Here is a 16,033-nt window from a genome sequence, read left to right as displayed (position 1 = left end):
AATTAACTATAGAATTAAGTCTGCTCCAGATTTTCCTCTTTAAATTTCAGATCAGGATTGTAAGCAAATTAGAAAACTGTTTTTTTAACTGAATCACACAGTATCTCCAACAACAGATTATGTGCTTCTGGCACTTGAAGAGGGGATATAAATATGTGAACACTATGGAGGAAAAACAAAGCCAACATATATCCAAAATCAGTATATTACTCCAAAATACCTTAGGGAAAAAAAAAGGAACAGTGCCTTAACGTTTTGTTGAAAAATAAAATCTATGGAAACTCATTATTATTGCAATTATTATTAATTTTTATTGTATTATTATTAGTTTTAACTATCTAAGAAAGAACATGCTAGGTCTCAAAGGAATAATACGAGTTCAGCTACAATTTTTATTTCTCACAGTTTCATCTTTAAGTAGTATTAATTAAAAGTGCAACCTAGATGTCAATAGTATAAACATTCTCAAAGAAAATAAGGCTCTAGTGTGTGAATAAAAATTAGTGGCTAGTATGTTTGACGTCATTCCTGCAGTATTTTTTCCTGAAAGGCACATACTTTTAAATCCACTTAACTCTGTTATATAATCCTTAAGACAAAACACCTTTATCCTAGGCAAGTACAAGAGCAACCCAACTCCCTCGTCTTTATCCCGTACCTGTCAGCTTCCTCAGTCTTCTGCATGTTAAACAGGAGGGATGGAACAATCTTGTCCATATGCTGAGGTTCCCAAATGGTAGCGCGAAGCTCATCGTTAACTGTTTTGCGAACCACACCTTGAATTCCTCTTATTCCAGCAATTCGGATTCTGTGATGATGAGGTAAAAAAATGAGCCATGAGAAGTTATTTTAAGTGAATCCACTTGCTTACCTAAAGAGTGAATATTAAGAAAATATTGTGTCTTAACAATTAAATATATTAAAGTAAAAGTCTAAAAAATAAAAATCTAAACAAAGGAGGAGCAACAATGCTTGATAAGAAATGTACTCATGCAGGGCGCTGGTGGCTCACGCCTGTAATCCTAGCTACTCAGGAGGCTGAGATCTGAGAATCGCGGTTCAAAGCCAGCCCGGGCAGGAAAGACTGTGAGACTCCTATCTCCAATAAACCACCAGAAAACCGGAAGTGGCGCTGTAGCTCAAGTGGTAGAGCGCTCGCCTTGAGCTGAAGAGCTGAGGGACAGCGCCCAGGCCCAGAGTTCAAGCCCCACGACCGACAAAAAAAAAAGAAATGTACTCATTATCTTGCCCATGTAATTGTAATCCCTCTGTATGGTATTTTCACAATAAAAAAAAATAAAAATAAAAAATAAAAATCTAGGGTGGACAACAAGATATGTCCAAGAAAGACTTACTCTGAATACAACCTTTTGAAAAATCAGCATTTAAAGCTTAAATACAGAAAACACCCAGGACATATAATTTGCTGGTTAAAAACTAAACAAAACAGGTCTTCTTGTTCAATGCTGGAGACTCAAACCTCAAAAAAAAAAAAAAAACCCAAAACAAAAAGAAACAAAACCAAAACTAAACCAAACCAAAACAACAGGTTTCCCTAAGATGACGATGATAGTTCAAACTAATGTGAAGGAGATGTTCTCCATTTCTTGTCTACAAGTCTAAAGGCTGCCTGAGGAGGATTTCATGGTTTCTGAGTAGCTTCTCCAAACTTCTCTCCGTGTTTCTCCCCAGGGGCCCTCACCTCTTAGGATGAGATGTTCTTTTTTTATTATTATTCTATTTTTATTATCTTTAAATACTTGTACAAAGGGGTTACAATTGAACATGTCAAAAGATGTTGCTTCTTACAAAAGCATGACTCTATTTAGTGCACACATACATCACTTGTACAATACATAATTTATTAGTGCTGTCCCATCTTCCCATCCCAGTTCACAGTCTCCAACTTCCTCAAGCCTTTTTTTTTTTTTTTTTTTTGCCAGTCCTGGTGCTTCAACTCAGCTCCTGGGCACTATCCCTGAGTCTCTGTGCTCAAGGCTAGCACTCTACCACTTGAGCCACTTCCAGCTTTTTTGGAGTAGTTTATTGGAGGTAAGACCTCATGGACTTTTCTGCCCGGGCTGGCTTTGAACCACGATCCTCCTGAGTAGGTATTACAGGTGTGAGGCACTGGCATCCGGCACTTCCCTTACTTTCACTGGTGGAGGTGTTTGGGTAGAAGCTTCAAGAAAGAGAAAATTGATTAAACACAGCTTTTAAAAGCTGTAAAAGGCAAGGTAAATGGAGACCCTAAAATATATTCCTCCTGGCCAAACTGCTTCCATTTTTCTTCTACTATTTCCTACTACCTAAAATACTCACCATTTAGAGGCGTACTAGCTTATCTACATTGTCTTTCAGATACTATAAACAGATATGGAGCATAGACTATCTGGAGAAGGAAGCAGCAGTGCTTTACAAAGCATAGAGAAACAGTGCAGGCATTTCAGAGCAGAAAGGGAGAGTGGGAAACAGCAGTGCTAGGTGACAGATGAAAAATCAAGCTCGTTATCACGGACAAATAAATGTTGCCTATCCCTAAGCTCTGGCTACAGAGGCAGTTTTCAAAAACAGAAACACATCAGGAGGTGGACAAGCCTAACATGACTACAAGTGGTCTGATTTGCAAGCCTGCCGCTGCTATGCCATGGGTGACAACAACAAGGTCGCAGAGAGCCCAGCACAGAAGACTAGTGGAACAGCAGATGTCGGGCCTTACTGAGGAGTGGGGGATGCTAGTGCTACCTTCCAAGAGCTAGCACGCTAGCATCCAATCCAGATTGAAATCTGGCTAACTGCCTTCTAGCCATGGCCCCCAAAGGAATGTTAAGTTTCTCATCGGTGTCTATAGCCTAGGAATGCTCTAAAGACTTCAGTGACAGCTGACACTATGCAAAAGTGGAAGAAATAACTGTATTGTCAAAGCTCATAGAACTCATAAACTTTATTAAAAAAAAAAAAAAGACTTCAGTGAGTCGATTCACATAAAGGGCCTAAACAACTCCTGCCCCAGCCATGGTGAGGATGGCTCCACTACAGCAGAAAGGTCTTTGGGAGCTCAGAGCTTAAGCTTGTGATATAGGAGTTTACTAGTGAGAACCACGGAAATGTTTTACGAAAACCTTACTAGTTACCAGCCTCATCCCTACTGTCACTCCTCTGGCTTCTGTAAGACAGGGTTCTGATGAAAATATGTATCTAAGTTAGAATATGAAAGGGAATATAAATTCATCTGAGGAAACTAAATGAGCTTTTAATTAAAGTTAAGCAAGTAAAAAAAAAATCCTCTGTCCTAAAGCATTTAATTTACTCATTTGCTTCACAATACAAATGATATCTTTGCATTTGGGAAGTTCAAATATAAAATATCAGAAAGATCTATGATTAGGAAAAATAACTTTATCTAAGCCATTTTTTGTATACAGAACATTTCAAATTCATTTTGCAATCCCTAAAAGGGTAGAAATTTGTTCAAAAGACAGGATATTTCACTAGGGGGTGATAAGTGCCTAGAAATAAGGCAAGCTTATACAACATGTCTATGATTTTACTTAATATTTATTAAATGCATCCTTTTAGAAATACTATGACTAGAAACATGAAAGTTTTATGAAACATTTAAAACTGTCCTTTAGGAAGAACAAAAGAATTTTAGTGGTGAATGGAATAGACAAGAAACTATTCACCAGGCACCGGTGGCTCAGGCCTGTCATCCTAGCTACTCAGGAGGCTGAGATCTGAGGATTACAGTTCAAAGCCAGCACAGGCAGGAAAATCCCTGAGACTCTTATCTCCAATAAACCGGAAGTGGAGCTATGGCTCAAGAGGTAAAGCACTCGCCTTGAGCAGAAGAGCAAAGGGACAGCACCCAAGCCCAGAGTTCAAGCCCCACAACCAACAAAAAAAAGAAAAGAAACTATTCCTTGCCATCTTCTAAAGGAACGAATTCTATAATAAAGAATTAACAGCCCCTAGGCATATCTAGCAAGCTCCAGAGCTAGAGGTGAAACCTATGTATGATCAATTTAAAAAAAAAAGGACTGTAAAAGGCCTATTATTATTCTGAGGAAAAATTATAGTAATAGAAAAGTCATATCTGAAAAATGCTTATTACATCTTCCCCTTTTTTCAAATTAAAGTAACTTTCAGGAGAGGCTTCATTTAGTTAAAATAACACTACAGCTTGCAAATTCTAAGCTAGTTAAGTCTCTAAGTACTACTTTATTTTAAAAGAAACTAAAATTTATAAAGAAGGTTAAATCTTGATTACCAACTACCCACAATAACTCTAAATTCAGGTTGTTTCTTTTTTTTAGATGAATAGCATACAGTAATGCTTAAAATATTTTCTATAGTTAGTATAGCTATTTGTTGGCTTTAGGGTCAATGTTTCTCATTTATATATAGATATCAATTTATGTTTTGTATTCATATAAACACCAGATTTTTATTAGGAAATATCCAGAAGCAAGAAGAAGATGCAAAGTCAGTGTTCATGACAATCATAGTCTAACAATGACTCCTTCAACAGAATACATTCTTTTCTTCATTCAATTAATCTATTTATTCAAAAAGTACTAATTGGGAGCTTACTCTGAATAAAGCACAATGCAGAGTGCTTACTGAAACAGCAGTCCTCAAAACAAAGCCTTTGTCTCACTGGAGTTTATACTACAGAAGAGTGAGGAGGAGACAGATATAATAAACAGGAAGACCAAAAAGAACTAGGAGTGCGAGAGGAGGATTGATGTTTAATAAACGAAGTCTAAGGGAGAAATCTCTAGGTAAAGAGACATTTGAGGAAACACTGGAACAGACTGAGGTAACAAGCCTTGAGGACAGCCTGGGAGTTGTGATAAGCAGAGAAATCAAGGTGCTCAAAGGCCCTCAAGAAGTCTACCCATATGTTCAGTTGGTTTGGAGAGAGCAGGAGCAGATGACAGGAGGTTCAGGACAGGTAGAGAACATGAAAGGCCATTCTAGGCTACAGCCCAGGCTGCACTTCAGAGAGGAACTTGGGAAACCACTCTGCAGCTACAGTGGTTGTCCCAGCGCCTAACAGTGCAAGCTGGTTCACTCATATTCTCAATTCCTTTGAAAATCATGATCTAATATATGAACACAATATTCATCTTTAAGTTAACACATACTCTGTTCGTATTTCGGGGTCACTGTGACAGGAATGACACATGGCACTGAATCGAGATACAAAGAAGTCATATCGTCTGTGATAGGATGGTGTATCTTCTTCAATATTTGCAAATTTGACAAACTGAAAAACAAAAGCAACAATATGGACAATATTTATCTTTCTGAAAATACCGAACTCATTTATATCTCCACTATCTGCACAAGAAGCAAATAAAATATATAAAACATCAAATGCCAAAAAGTACTGCATATACACAAAAGAATTTTTTCCTTTTTGGTGTTGGAGCCTTCTACTTGCCACACACCTCCAGTCCTATTGCTATCCGCTTTGTAGAGACTCTTCTGCTAACTGAACTCACTGAGCCCACGTGAGCACTGGGACAGCTATCTGCCACTTTTAAGCTTGTCATGTGTCAAGGGGTCTTTGCAAACTTATCTGCCTAGGCTAGCCTCAAACTGTGATCCTCCCATTCTCAGCCTCGCAACACCACTGGTATCTGGCAGAAGAAATTTTTTAATAGTGAACTCTTCTAATATCATGGACATGCTAGTCTAAATATTAAGCACAATCTATAATGTGGGTGCGGCGTACTATGTAGAAGGAGAGTTCATACTCTATAAAGCTTGTTTCCATTTCTTGGATTCTGATAGTTTTCTTTTAGTAATGGGCATATTTAGGCTATAATCTCTACCAAATGGTATCTTTTGGGTTTTTTCGTTTGTTGAGACTGGGTCATATTGTACACACCCTGTTGAATCTTTATAATCACAATGTTCTTGCCTCATTGTCTTTCTCCAGTGCTAGGTTTACAAAAATCATGTACTACTATGCCTGGCTCAAATTGTGTTTCTTAACTGTGAATAGAAAATCTTTTTATCAGCTACTACTTGACAAGTGAAAGTACCCAAATGAATAAAATTTATACAAGATGGGAGAACAAAATATCTGGTAGGAAACATGATCACTCAATAGTAAATGAAAATACTTAAAAGGATAAAAATCTATTCTACTTCCTTTTATTTTTTTTTAGATAGGATCTCACTATGTAATCCAGGCTGGCCTTGAATTCATGCTCCTTCTACTTCAGTGCTCTGAGTACTAGGGTGATAGTACAAGCCACCATGCCTGGCTTGTTTTACCTCCTTTGTAATCACTAAAAATATCCATTACAGGGAAGTGGCGCTGTAGCTCAAGGGGTAGAGCGCTCGCCTTGAGCTGAAGAGCTAAGGGACAGCACCCAGGCCCAGAGTTCAAGCCCCACAACCGACAAAAAAAAATAATAATAATCCATTACAAGCTGGGAAGGTGGCTCAGTGGTAGAGCGCTTGTCTTGCATGCATGAGGAGCTGGGTTCAACTCCTCAGCACCACATAAGTAAGCAGAAAAACCCAGAAGTGGCCTGTGGCTCAAGTAGTAGAGTGCTAGCTTTGAGCTGAAGAGCTGAGGGATAGCTCCTAGGCCCAGAGCTCAGGCCCCACAATTGAGAAAAAAAAAAAAAAAAAAGAAATCCGTTATGTCTAGATTTTCAAAACTCTCCATGTGTCAGATTCAGTCCCTAAAACTCCTTAATACACATTTTTTTCTTGCAAGCTTTTTCATTCACCTGGTAATTTATTACTTCTATGTACTAAATTGCCTGATTTACCTGTAAATACAGAAATACATGCATATACTCCAACCAGGAGTATATAGAGACTGACAGATTTTAAAATCTCTATCCAAAAAGATTATTCAACCAAAATCATGAGTTATTAATCTTTCCTGAAAACAAAATTGAAATGAGCACAGAATAAATTTAGAAAAAATAAGATTACAAAAAGATATTAAGTTACTCTGACTAGGGCTAAGCTGTTTTACAAGATTTATATTATCTAGAAAAGGGTACTAAGTTCAGACAGAACACAGAACCATTACCTATTTTGTATTATATATTGGTTTCCTCTCTAAGTGGTCCAACAACTTACAAAGAATTCCATTCACTCTATAGCTAGAAACACTGCACGTCAGAGGTTTAGTCTTTTTTTTTTTAATTGACCTACTTAGTGAATGTTGAACTGCCATGACAGCACAGGGATTTGACTGCAATTCTCGAGAGTACCGTATTATATACAGACTACATGAGTAGAAAACTCCACAAAGGGAAAAAGGAGTGCTAAAGCACATATGATCTGTATATGCAATAACTACTAAATGTAAGAAAATAACCATTGAAGAATTACTTCTAAATTTTGAAATTGACTTTGCATTCATTTTACTCTTTTATAATATTTAGCATTTTCCTAATTTGTTATAAAACCTTACTTTTAAAACAGAAAAAGGTATTAGAAGCAAAAAAGTTCAGTGTTGTAGAGAATTTTTAGAAGGAAAGATTTGTTCTCTTGCCATTTACTGAAAAATCACAGTACTAGCAAGCTCTGGTAATTATTAATAGAAGTAGCTCCTATATCAAATACAGTGAAAACAGGTTATACTATGGGGGAGGAACATACAAAGCAACAAATAAGTATCTTATAAATATGTTAGAAACAATAGCAAGAAAGAAAAAACATTTGAGTCCTTATCTTGGGGTTCATTTTTGCCTAACATCAACTTATCTGACCGCTTCTGCTTGTCTCAGACATATACTAGTTATTGCAAATAAGGGAAACCATGAGACCTATGTTTCTTTGGGCTTGGCTTACTTCACTTAATATAATTTTTTTCAAGTCTTTCCATTTCCTAACAAATGGGGTGATGTCATTCTTTCTGATGGAGACATCTACTGAGGGGCATCTGAGTTGGTTCCATATCTTAGCTATGGTAAATAATGCTGCAATAAACATGGTTGGCTGGTAGCTTTAGTGTGGTCTTGTTGTGATTATTCAGGTAAATGTCCAGAAGTGGGATTGCTGAGTCATAGGGGAGCGCTATGTGGAGTCTTTTGAGGAACCTCCATACTACTTTCCAAAGTGGTTGAACAAGTTTACACTCCCACCAACAATGAAGTAAGGTTCCCTTCTGTCCACATCCCCTCCAGCATCTGTTGTTATTAGAGTTCTTGATTATAGCCATTCTAACTGGGGTGAGGTGGTATCTCAATGTTGTTTTGATTTGCATTTCTTTTATGGCTAGGGAGGTTGAGCATTTCTTCATGTGTCTATTGGCCATCCTTCTTGTTTTAAATAGGGATACAGGTGGATCCACTGCAACAATGAGATGTACAAGACATTATGTTAAAAAACAAACTTTACAACTTTGACGTGGGGGGGGGGGAAGATAGGAAGGAATGGGAAGGGGAAACAAAGGAGGAGACAACAATGCTTGATAAGAAATGTACTCATTACCTTGCCCATGTAATTGTAACCCCTCTGTATGGTATTTTCACAATAAATAAAAGTAAAAGAAAAAAAAAGAAGCAGCTCGTACTAACTGCACTTAAGCATAAAGAAACAGATAAAATTTGAGTGGCTGCTGTCTCAGAGAACTGGATGGAGCTCATCTTCCTTCCCAGTCGATGAGTATATTTTAACTCCCCTAACCTGGAAGCTTTTTAGCATTAAATTCTAACTATATAAGGTCTATGATAAAATGCATCAGTAAAATAAAGGTATTATCATAACAGATTTATCATATGTAAGGAAAGAGAAGGCATATTGAGGAGACACAGTATGAAGAGATTGCAGACTGGCTGTTAGTAGTGGATTTGAATTCTGGGTATAGAAAGTTTCATGAGAATTAAGTTACATAATATATGTAGAGCTTACCACATACTATATCTCTACAGACCTTGAGCCAAAGTTGTATAAAGTTAACATTCATAACCATAATGGATTATTTTTATAACAAAAATTAGTTTAAGTTGAATATTATTTAAAATGCTCAAAACTAAAAGTATTTCAGATTTCATTGAGACCTTATTTGCATAGAACATTTTCTTCACTTTGCTAGTTGAATATCTGTAATCTGAAAATCTGATCCACAGTGCTCAAAAATTTGGAGCATTAGCTGGGCGCTGGTGACTCATGCCTGTAATCCTAGCTACTCAGGAGGCTGAGATCTGAAGATCGCAGTTCAAAGCCACCCTGGGCAGGAAAGTCCGTGAGACTCTTATCTCCAATAAACCACTAGAAAACTGGAAGTGGTGCTATGGCTCAAGTGGTAGAGCGCTAGCCTTGAGCTGAAGAGCTGAGGGACAACGCCCAAGCCCAGAGTTCAAGTCCCACAACCGACAAGATAAATGTGGAGCATTTATAATTTGCTATTAGGGATACTCAAGTAGTACATGTTATTATTTATCAATAGTATTGTTGCTTAACATTGTTCTTGCTTGATTCAGAATATACATAAGTATACTCTATGTCATCTCTTACTCTTTTCTATATTTGAAAGTTTGCAAAACAAAAATAAACACAAAAATAAAAAATACCTAGCCAAATGCCTGAAACAAGAGAACCTAAATAATTACATGTATTAAGTCATACTGGGTTGGCATCAACAAAAAATGGCCATTTCAACAAATTAAGCATACAAAGTCCTTTAATAAATATAAAATACCATTCATGTTGGGGATGGGAATGTGGCCTAGAAGCTCTGGGTTCAATTCCTCAGTACCACATAAACAGAAAAAGCCAGAAGCGACACTGTGGCTCAAGAGGTAGAATGCTAGCTTGGAGCAAATGAAGTTCAGGATTAGTGCCCAGGCCCTGAGTTCAAGCCCCAGGACTGGAAAAAACAAAAACAAAAACCATTATGTTTGACGATATAATGCACTCAGCACTACAAAGAAACTAAAATTAGACTTCCAGAGATAGATACATTGTGTTGGTCAAGACACATTTACTTGAAAGTAGACAACTGGGGATTTTGGTCTTCTGACCAAATGACTCATTAAATTAATCCTAACAGCACTGTTAGCTGGAAGAAACTTCTGGAAACACACACTACCCATGCTCTCCAGCTATGGAGCTATTTCCCATAAACTTTCCTGACCTAACTGTAAAAGAAATAGATAAGTCTTAAGGAACTATCGTTCAGGAAATTAAGTTTATCTTATCATCTACTATATCTGGAAATACCCAGTATTTCCCACTAAAATAAAGGGACAAAATCATATAGTTTTTGTATAATGATTTTACTTATATACTTTTCTAACAAGCTACACCTGCCAGTAATTATAATTAATTCTACATACGTGAGTTAAACTTGAAATTAGGAGAGAATACTTTTGCTCACAGAATTTGTCCCAAGAACTTGAAGCTTTGGTTCCCCTGATTCCAGTAGCTTTGCTACCATATGAAGAAAGCTTTCTACAAATGGCTTGATGCTTTGAGAGTGGCAGGCCATAAGAAGTTGGTCCAAAGCCTCCATAGCAATTAAAACATACCTAAATGCAAGAGAAAAGCAATGTCAATTCATTTCTAGATCTCAACTCTCTAAGTGATTTTTAAAATTAGATTACAAGGAAATATTTAACAAAGTCTTCAGTCTTTAAATTAAAATTCAGTTTTTAGATAATTTTCCTTTAATAACCACTTATAAAAACCACCTTTGCCAGAACCTACCGACATGTTCTAAATGGTAACAGTATAAAAGCACAGAAGCTAATGCATCACCTGGAAGTGGATTACCCCAAGAAACTAGGTGATTAAATGACAACACAGGCAATAGTTAAAATTCGAGTGGCAAGGTTCACTCTTGTTCAAGAGCACTGAGGATGGATCAGGCTGGTTAGGTCTCTATTTAAAGGCAAAAGTATATTTAGTTCAATTCCAAATTAGTGTGCTCATATCCACTGGACCTCGATAGCAAAGCCAAACAAAGTTATCTTTTACTCTGAGAGGTCAAACTGAAACTATGTCAAGAATCACTTAGTTAACAGGATAGTTCTGTTTGTTTCAATTTATAGGTTGATTTGTAAATTATAGTATCACACGTTAAGAAAGTCAATTCTCAATGAATTATCATCAGAGGAATTCAAAACCTAATGGATGCTAAAGATAAAGGTAACTGATAACTTGAGTATATACCTAAAAATCCAAAAAAACATGAGCTGTAAAATCTATTTTACACATTTCTTTGTATATTACTGCAATGTTTTATCCTATAGTCTTTGCCTGACTAAATGGCAAGGTAATTTAGAATAAGATGACTTAGACTAGGAAGATAGACATGAGTAGCAATTAGTTTTCTTACCCAGAACGATGTCTGACAACATCCCTGCTCAGCCTTTCTGCTAAATAGGCACCTATGCGATCCAGCTTCTCTGGAGCAGACACAGCATAAAAGGTCAATTTCTCCATATCAGCTTTAACGAGGCCATCCTATAAACAATGACAGAATAAAAAGGTCATCTATATTTCTATGCTTCAATTATTTGGTTATCCTTTGCTGTCTTTATTGTTTTGGATTAGGTTTGTTTTTGTTAGACAGGATCTTGCAATGTAGCCCATTTTGAACTCATCATCCACCTGGCTTTAGCCTCCTGGGGTTTTTGGAGTGTTTGGTTTGGGGGGGGGTCTTTGTTTTAAGTGCTGCTTGCTTCATATTTCTCCTTTTGGTTTGATTCTAAGTATAACCTCCTTACTGCTACTAATAACCATTCTAGATTATATGCAACTTTCAAAAAGTTAAATAACTCAGTAAGGAAACCACTGAAATGGTACTTCATAAACAATGAATGGATTCTAACATTTTCCTTTCTAGAGAAATAGCTCAACTAACAGTAGTATATAGGTAATGAAATGCATTTTAGTGAAAAGATTTCAGACAAAATTGTTTCAATTTAAAATTCTTACATGTTTACTATACCTATAATCCTTTACATATACCACAATAAACCTTTTACATACACAACATACTGCTGTTACGTAATGATTCAGAACTCGGTATCACTATAAAGTTTTGTTATAACTAATGAATAAAAAGTATCCAGAACTGTATTAATCTACGTTTAGTCTGTATTTTTTTAAAAGTTACATCAACAGGAGTTCCCAATATAGAATTATAAAACTGTTCGCTGTCTCCAAAGATACAGTATTTGTCTAATTATTTTCCCCAACCTCATGTAACCATGTAATCATATTTATTATAATCATAACCCTAAATACTTTGGTCAGGCAGAGCTACTTTACTAAATGCTGTTTAGGATTACTAGAGTAGGTGGGAAAGGGGGTTAGAAAATTACGTTACAAAACTAAAATTTCATGAACTTGTACTTTCAACCTCAATTGACCTCTTGACATTCTCTGGTTAGTTTTCTGTTTCCCACTAGAGTTGCTCTCTGATATTTGGACCTATGGCATTTTCCTTAAAGTTGCTACTTTACAATGAAATCAGAAGACTTCAACAATTTTGTGCCTAACTTCTTTGACTTAGCCTGCCTTGAAAATCCTTTCCTGCTTCTCCCAGGTAACTCCTACTGGTAAGCTGCCAAGTCTCAGATTCCTCCAAATCACTTTCATTAACCCACTCCACGCCTTCTGGTGAGGTTGCTTATAGGATGTTCTTTTAGCTGGTGTTTAGTGTTTATCTTCACTGCTACATTTTATATTTGTTGGTGGTGGTTGTAGGGCTTGAACTCAAGGTGTGAGCATGGTCCCTGAGCAGTTTTGCTCAAGGCTAGTACTTCCAGTTTTCTGGCAGTTAATTGGAGATAAGATTCTCACAGACTTTCCTGCCTGGGGCTGGCTTTGAACGATCCTCAGATCTCAGTCTCCTGAGTAGCTAGGATTACAGGCGTAGGCCACCAGTGCCCAGCTCACTGTTTTATTTTATAATACTGTCTCTTCCTTCATTAATATTAATCAAATGTCAATTATGTGCCAGGCACAAGAGAAGCAACAGTTGGCAAAGAATTGTTATCAGCTGGGTCCTTATGAAACTTCATTGGACAGCCCATTTATAACTTCCATTACTGGATGAGAAATCAGAAGGCTCTTTGAAGGGAGGAACTCTGCAGCTACACTATTGTCTGACATGTTTGAATAAACTCCCAGATTTGTGGATGTGTTAATTAAAAATAAGAAATATAGCAACTGAGTAATAAGTATGTACAGCTGACAATTTTCTTTTAGCTTCTTTTTCAGACAGCTAATGAAATAAACATTAGCTGAGCCCTTGACAAGATAATCATTTTGTAACCACTTCTATTTTATTAGCTCTCACACACATGAGTACAAGTGAAAGTGATTGAAGATAATGCTTTGTTTGTCCTCCATATTCTGTTCTCTACCTCTTTCTTTAGTAACTATGTCCCAGACTTCTCAGGAAAATAATTATTTGAATATTCTGTCTTTTAACTAATACATTTGAAATTTCAAATAAGAAATCATGGTGAGCACCATTACCACCAAACACACTTTACCATTAGGCTTCAGGAACCTTCATTTGGAGTTTTAATAGATCAGCTTGCTCCTAACCTTGAATCTGTCTCTTACTTTCCCATACCTTTTCTTTCCCTTCCTTGCAGTAAAGGGATACTCTTCTGTATCTCTCCAGATGGCATACATCCTTTAATTCCTCTGAGAATGTTTCCTAGAGATTACTAAGCTACAGAGATACTGCCTTGCTTTAGGGATAACATTTTTACCACCTGATTCACTTAGCATTTTGCTTATTGATTTCACTCTGTGCCTTAGTGTTTAATAAGCTTTTGTTTTATGTCAGTTCCCTCAAGGTAGGCATAATACGTTAGGGTTTATTTATGCCACAAATTATCCAGGATATTGACAATCCCAACAGTATTTATATATAACTTCTCATATATAGATAAGTGTTTAAACAGATTTGATATCAATTTCAAGTTAATGTTAACATTACTGAAAGGTTTTGCATGCTTTTTAAAAATACAGCAATTTCTAGGAGTCAAACACATGTAACAATTTGTGTTCCTATTCATTTAATGGAATACTACAGGCATTTAGAAAGTTCAGGGCAGCGTCAAGCAAAACCATACAAGCCCAGCTACTTAGAAACCAGTAATCTTGATTGTGCTTCAATATTTTTTATAAAAAATTAAAATAATATTTAAGTAAAAAATATTTCAAGCACTGTCTACAACAGTCCTCCATTTCCTTTATTCTCTAAACACTGTGTAGCAAATTCCTACTTGTTCTTTGGCTCCTTCATTTTCTTAAGGTCTTTCTTAAAAGTACAAGTCATTGTGCTTCAATCTGTCAAGCAACATCTTGTACTTCATATATCTATTACAACAATATTGTGTAGCAAATGGTGGGAGTAGAAAGCTGTATTTTTGTTCACAATTTTATCCTGAGCACTTAGTGTAAATTATCTAGTACTAACTCTTAAGTTAGTGTTACTTAAATTAAGTCCTATCTAGCCTACAGAAGAACAAAGTACTGAATCTTTCATTCCAGATTTGTGCTGAACCTGATAAAAGATCTGAAAACTAGACAAGAAAGCAGGGATCCCTTAAGAATTGCAGAAGTATAAAAGTAGTAGTGTACATGAGGAGACATAGGGATAAAAGTAGAGAATGAAATTAGGGAAACCTTAGGGAGGTCAGCAGGGGGCAGAATGGGCAGCAAAGAGAAGGATCAGTAGATGTAGATCAAATTACTTTTGGGTCTTCAGGGAATATGTTGTCCACCAGGCGTTTGTAGCGAGGACGCAAAGCAGAGCAGCAGCAACATACTCCTGTTTTAAGAAAACAAAAGACAAATAACAGAAGGGATAGAAATTAATACTATAAACCAACATAGAAATACTAAGAAGGCATTTTCAGAGAAAATATTCAAACTACTATAAACAAAAAAGGCACATAAATTCAATAAATGATTACCAAAGGATAAATTTCATCTCTCCCCCAAAACCAGCATCAGCTAAGATTTTACATTAACACATATATATATTTATCTCCTCTGTCCTCACCTAACTTTCCCAACAAACTCCAATCTAATCTGCATATCCCAGACTACTTCACCCTAATCATATAGTCTCCTATAATGCTAACAAGTCAGGTATTTTCCAACTCTTACTTGCCTAGAAAAATCCAGGTATTAGACTGTCATCTCCTTCATTTTTTTAAATTATACTTTATTGTAAAGAAGCTGTACAGAGGGGTTACATTTCTTCTTGAACATTGTTACCTACTCCATTGTTGTTCTAACACTACCCTTTCCCTCTCTCCACTCCCTCCCCCAAGTTATAAAGTTCATTTCTGCCCTAGTGTCTTGTATCTTTGTTGCAACGGGTCATCCTTTGTTCTTCTTTCATCATTTTGTTATTTCCCTTCCCTGCCCCAAATCAGATAAATGTATATACAAGTACCAGAATCAACAACAGAGATTGCCAATGATAAACCAATGGAAAAAGAAAAATGAAGTAAAATAAGAAAGAACTAGATATAGTACATTGGTAACATCAAGGTTGAAAAAAAAAAAAAGGTTGACAACTCCATATCTTGGAGTTCATTTCAATTAGCATCATTGTGTATGGTCAGATGTACATAGCTCTTGAGCTATTATGATTCTCTGCCAGGACTATCCTAGGCATATACTAATTGTTATAAATGAGGGAAACCATAGAGCCTATGTTTCTTTGGGTTTGGCTTACTTCACTTAATATGATTTTTTCCAAGTCTTTCCATTTCCTCATGAAAGAGGTGAAGGATAAAATTCTATTGTGTATGTATACCACATTTTCTTGATCCATTCATCTACTGAGGGGCATATGGGTTGGTTCCATATATTAGCTATGGTAAATAATGCACTGTAATGAACATAGTTGTGCTGGTGCTTTAGTGTGACCTAGCTTGAGGACATTAAGATAAATGCCCAGAAGTGGGATTGCTGGGTCATAGGGGAGTTCTATGTTTAGTCTTTTGAGAAACCTCCATATTGCCTTCCAGAGTGGTTGAAGCCTCACTATCCTTACCCTCTCTAA

The 16,033-nt window shown here is 36.5% G+C and overlaps 1 protein-coding gene across 1 annotated transcript in view; it reads right to left on the bottom strand.

Annotated features, from left to right (window-relative positions):
• Efr3a (EFR3 homolog A (S. cerevisiae)) overlaps positions 1-14,724 on the bottom strand; it is a 45,600-nt gene extending 30,876 nt beyond the window's left edge. The window contains exons 1-5 of the mRNA XM_013025189.1: positions 14,641-14,724; positions 11,324-11,451; positions 10,364-10,514; positions 5,151-5,272; positions 659-808 (exon numbers count right to left, since the gene is read on the bottom strand). Coding sequence (XP_012880643.1) covers positions 659-808; positions 5,151-5,272; positions 10,364-10,514; positions 11,324-11,430 — 530 coding nt within the window. The 5' untranslated portion in view covers positions 11,431-11,451; positions 14,641-14,724. The remainder of the gene's footprint in view (positions 1-658; positions 809-5,150; positions 5,273-10,363; positions 10,515-11,323; positions 11,452-14,640) is intronic.
• Between the last annotated feature and the right edge of the window lie 1,309 nt (positions 14,725-16,033).

The sequence above is a fragment of the Dipodomys ordii genome, unplaced genomic scaffold, assembly GCF_000151885.1.
Source record: "Dipodomys ordii isolate 6190 unplaced genomic scaffold, Dord_2.0 Scaffold82, whole genome shotgun sequence".
In the NCBI taxonomy this organism is placed as follows: domain Eukaryota; kingdom Metazoa; phylum Chordata; class Mammalia; order Rodentia; family Heteromyidae; genus Dipodomys; species Dipodomys ordii.
The sequence above is the reverse complement of the archived record's forward strand: the minus strand, read 5'-3'. Positions and strand labels throughout refer to the sequence as shown.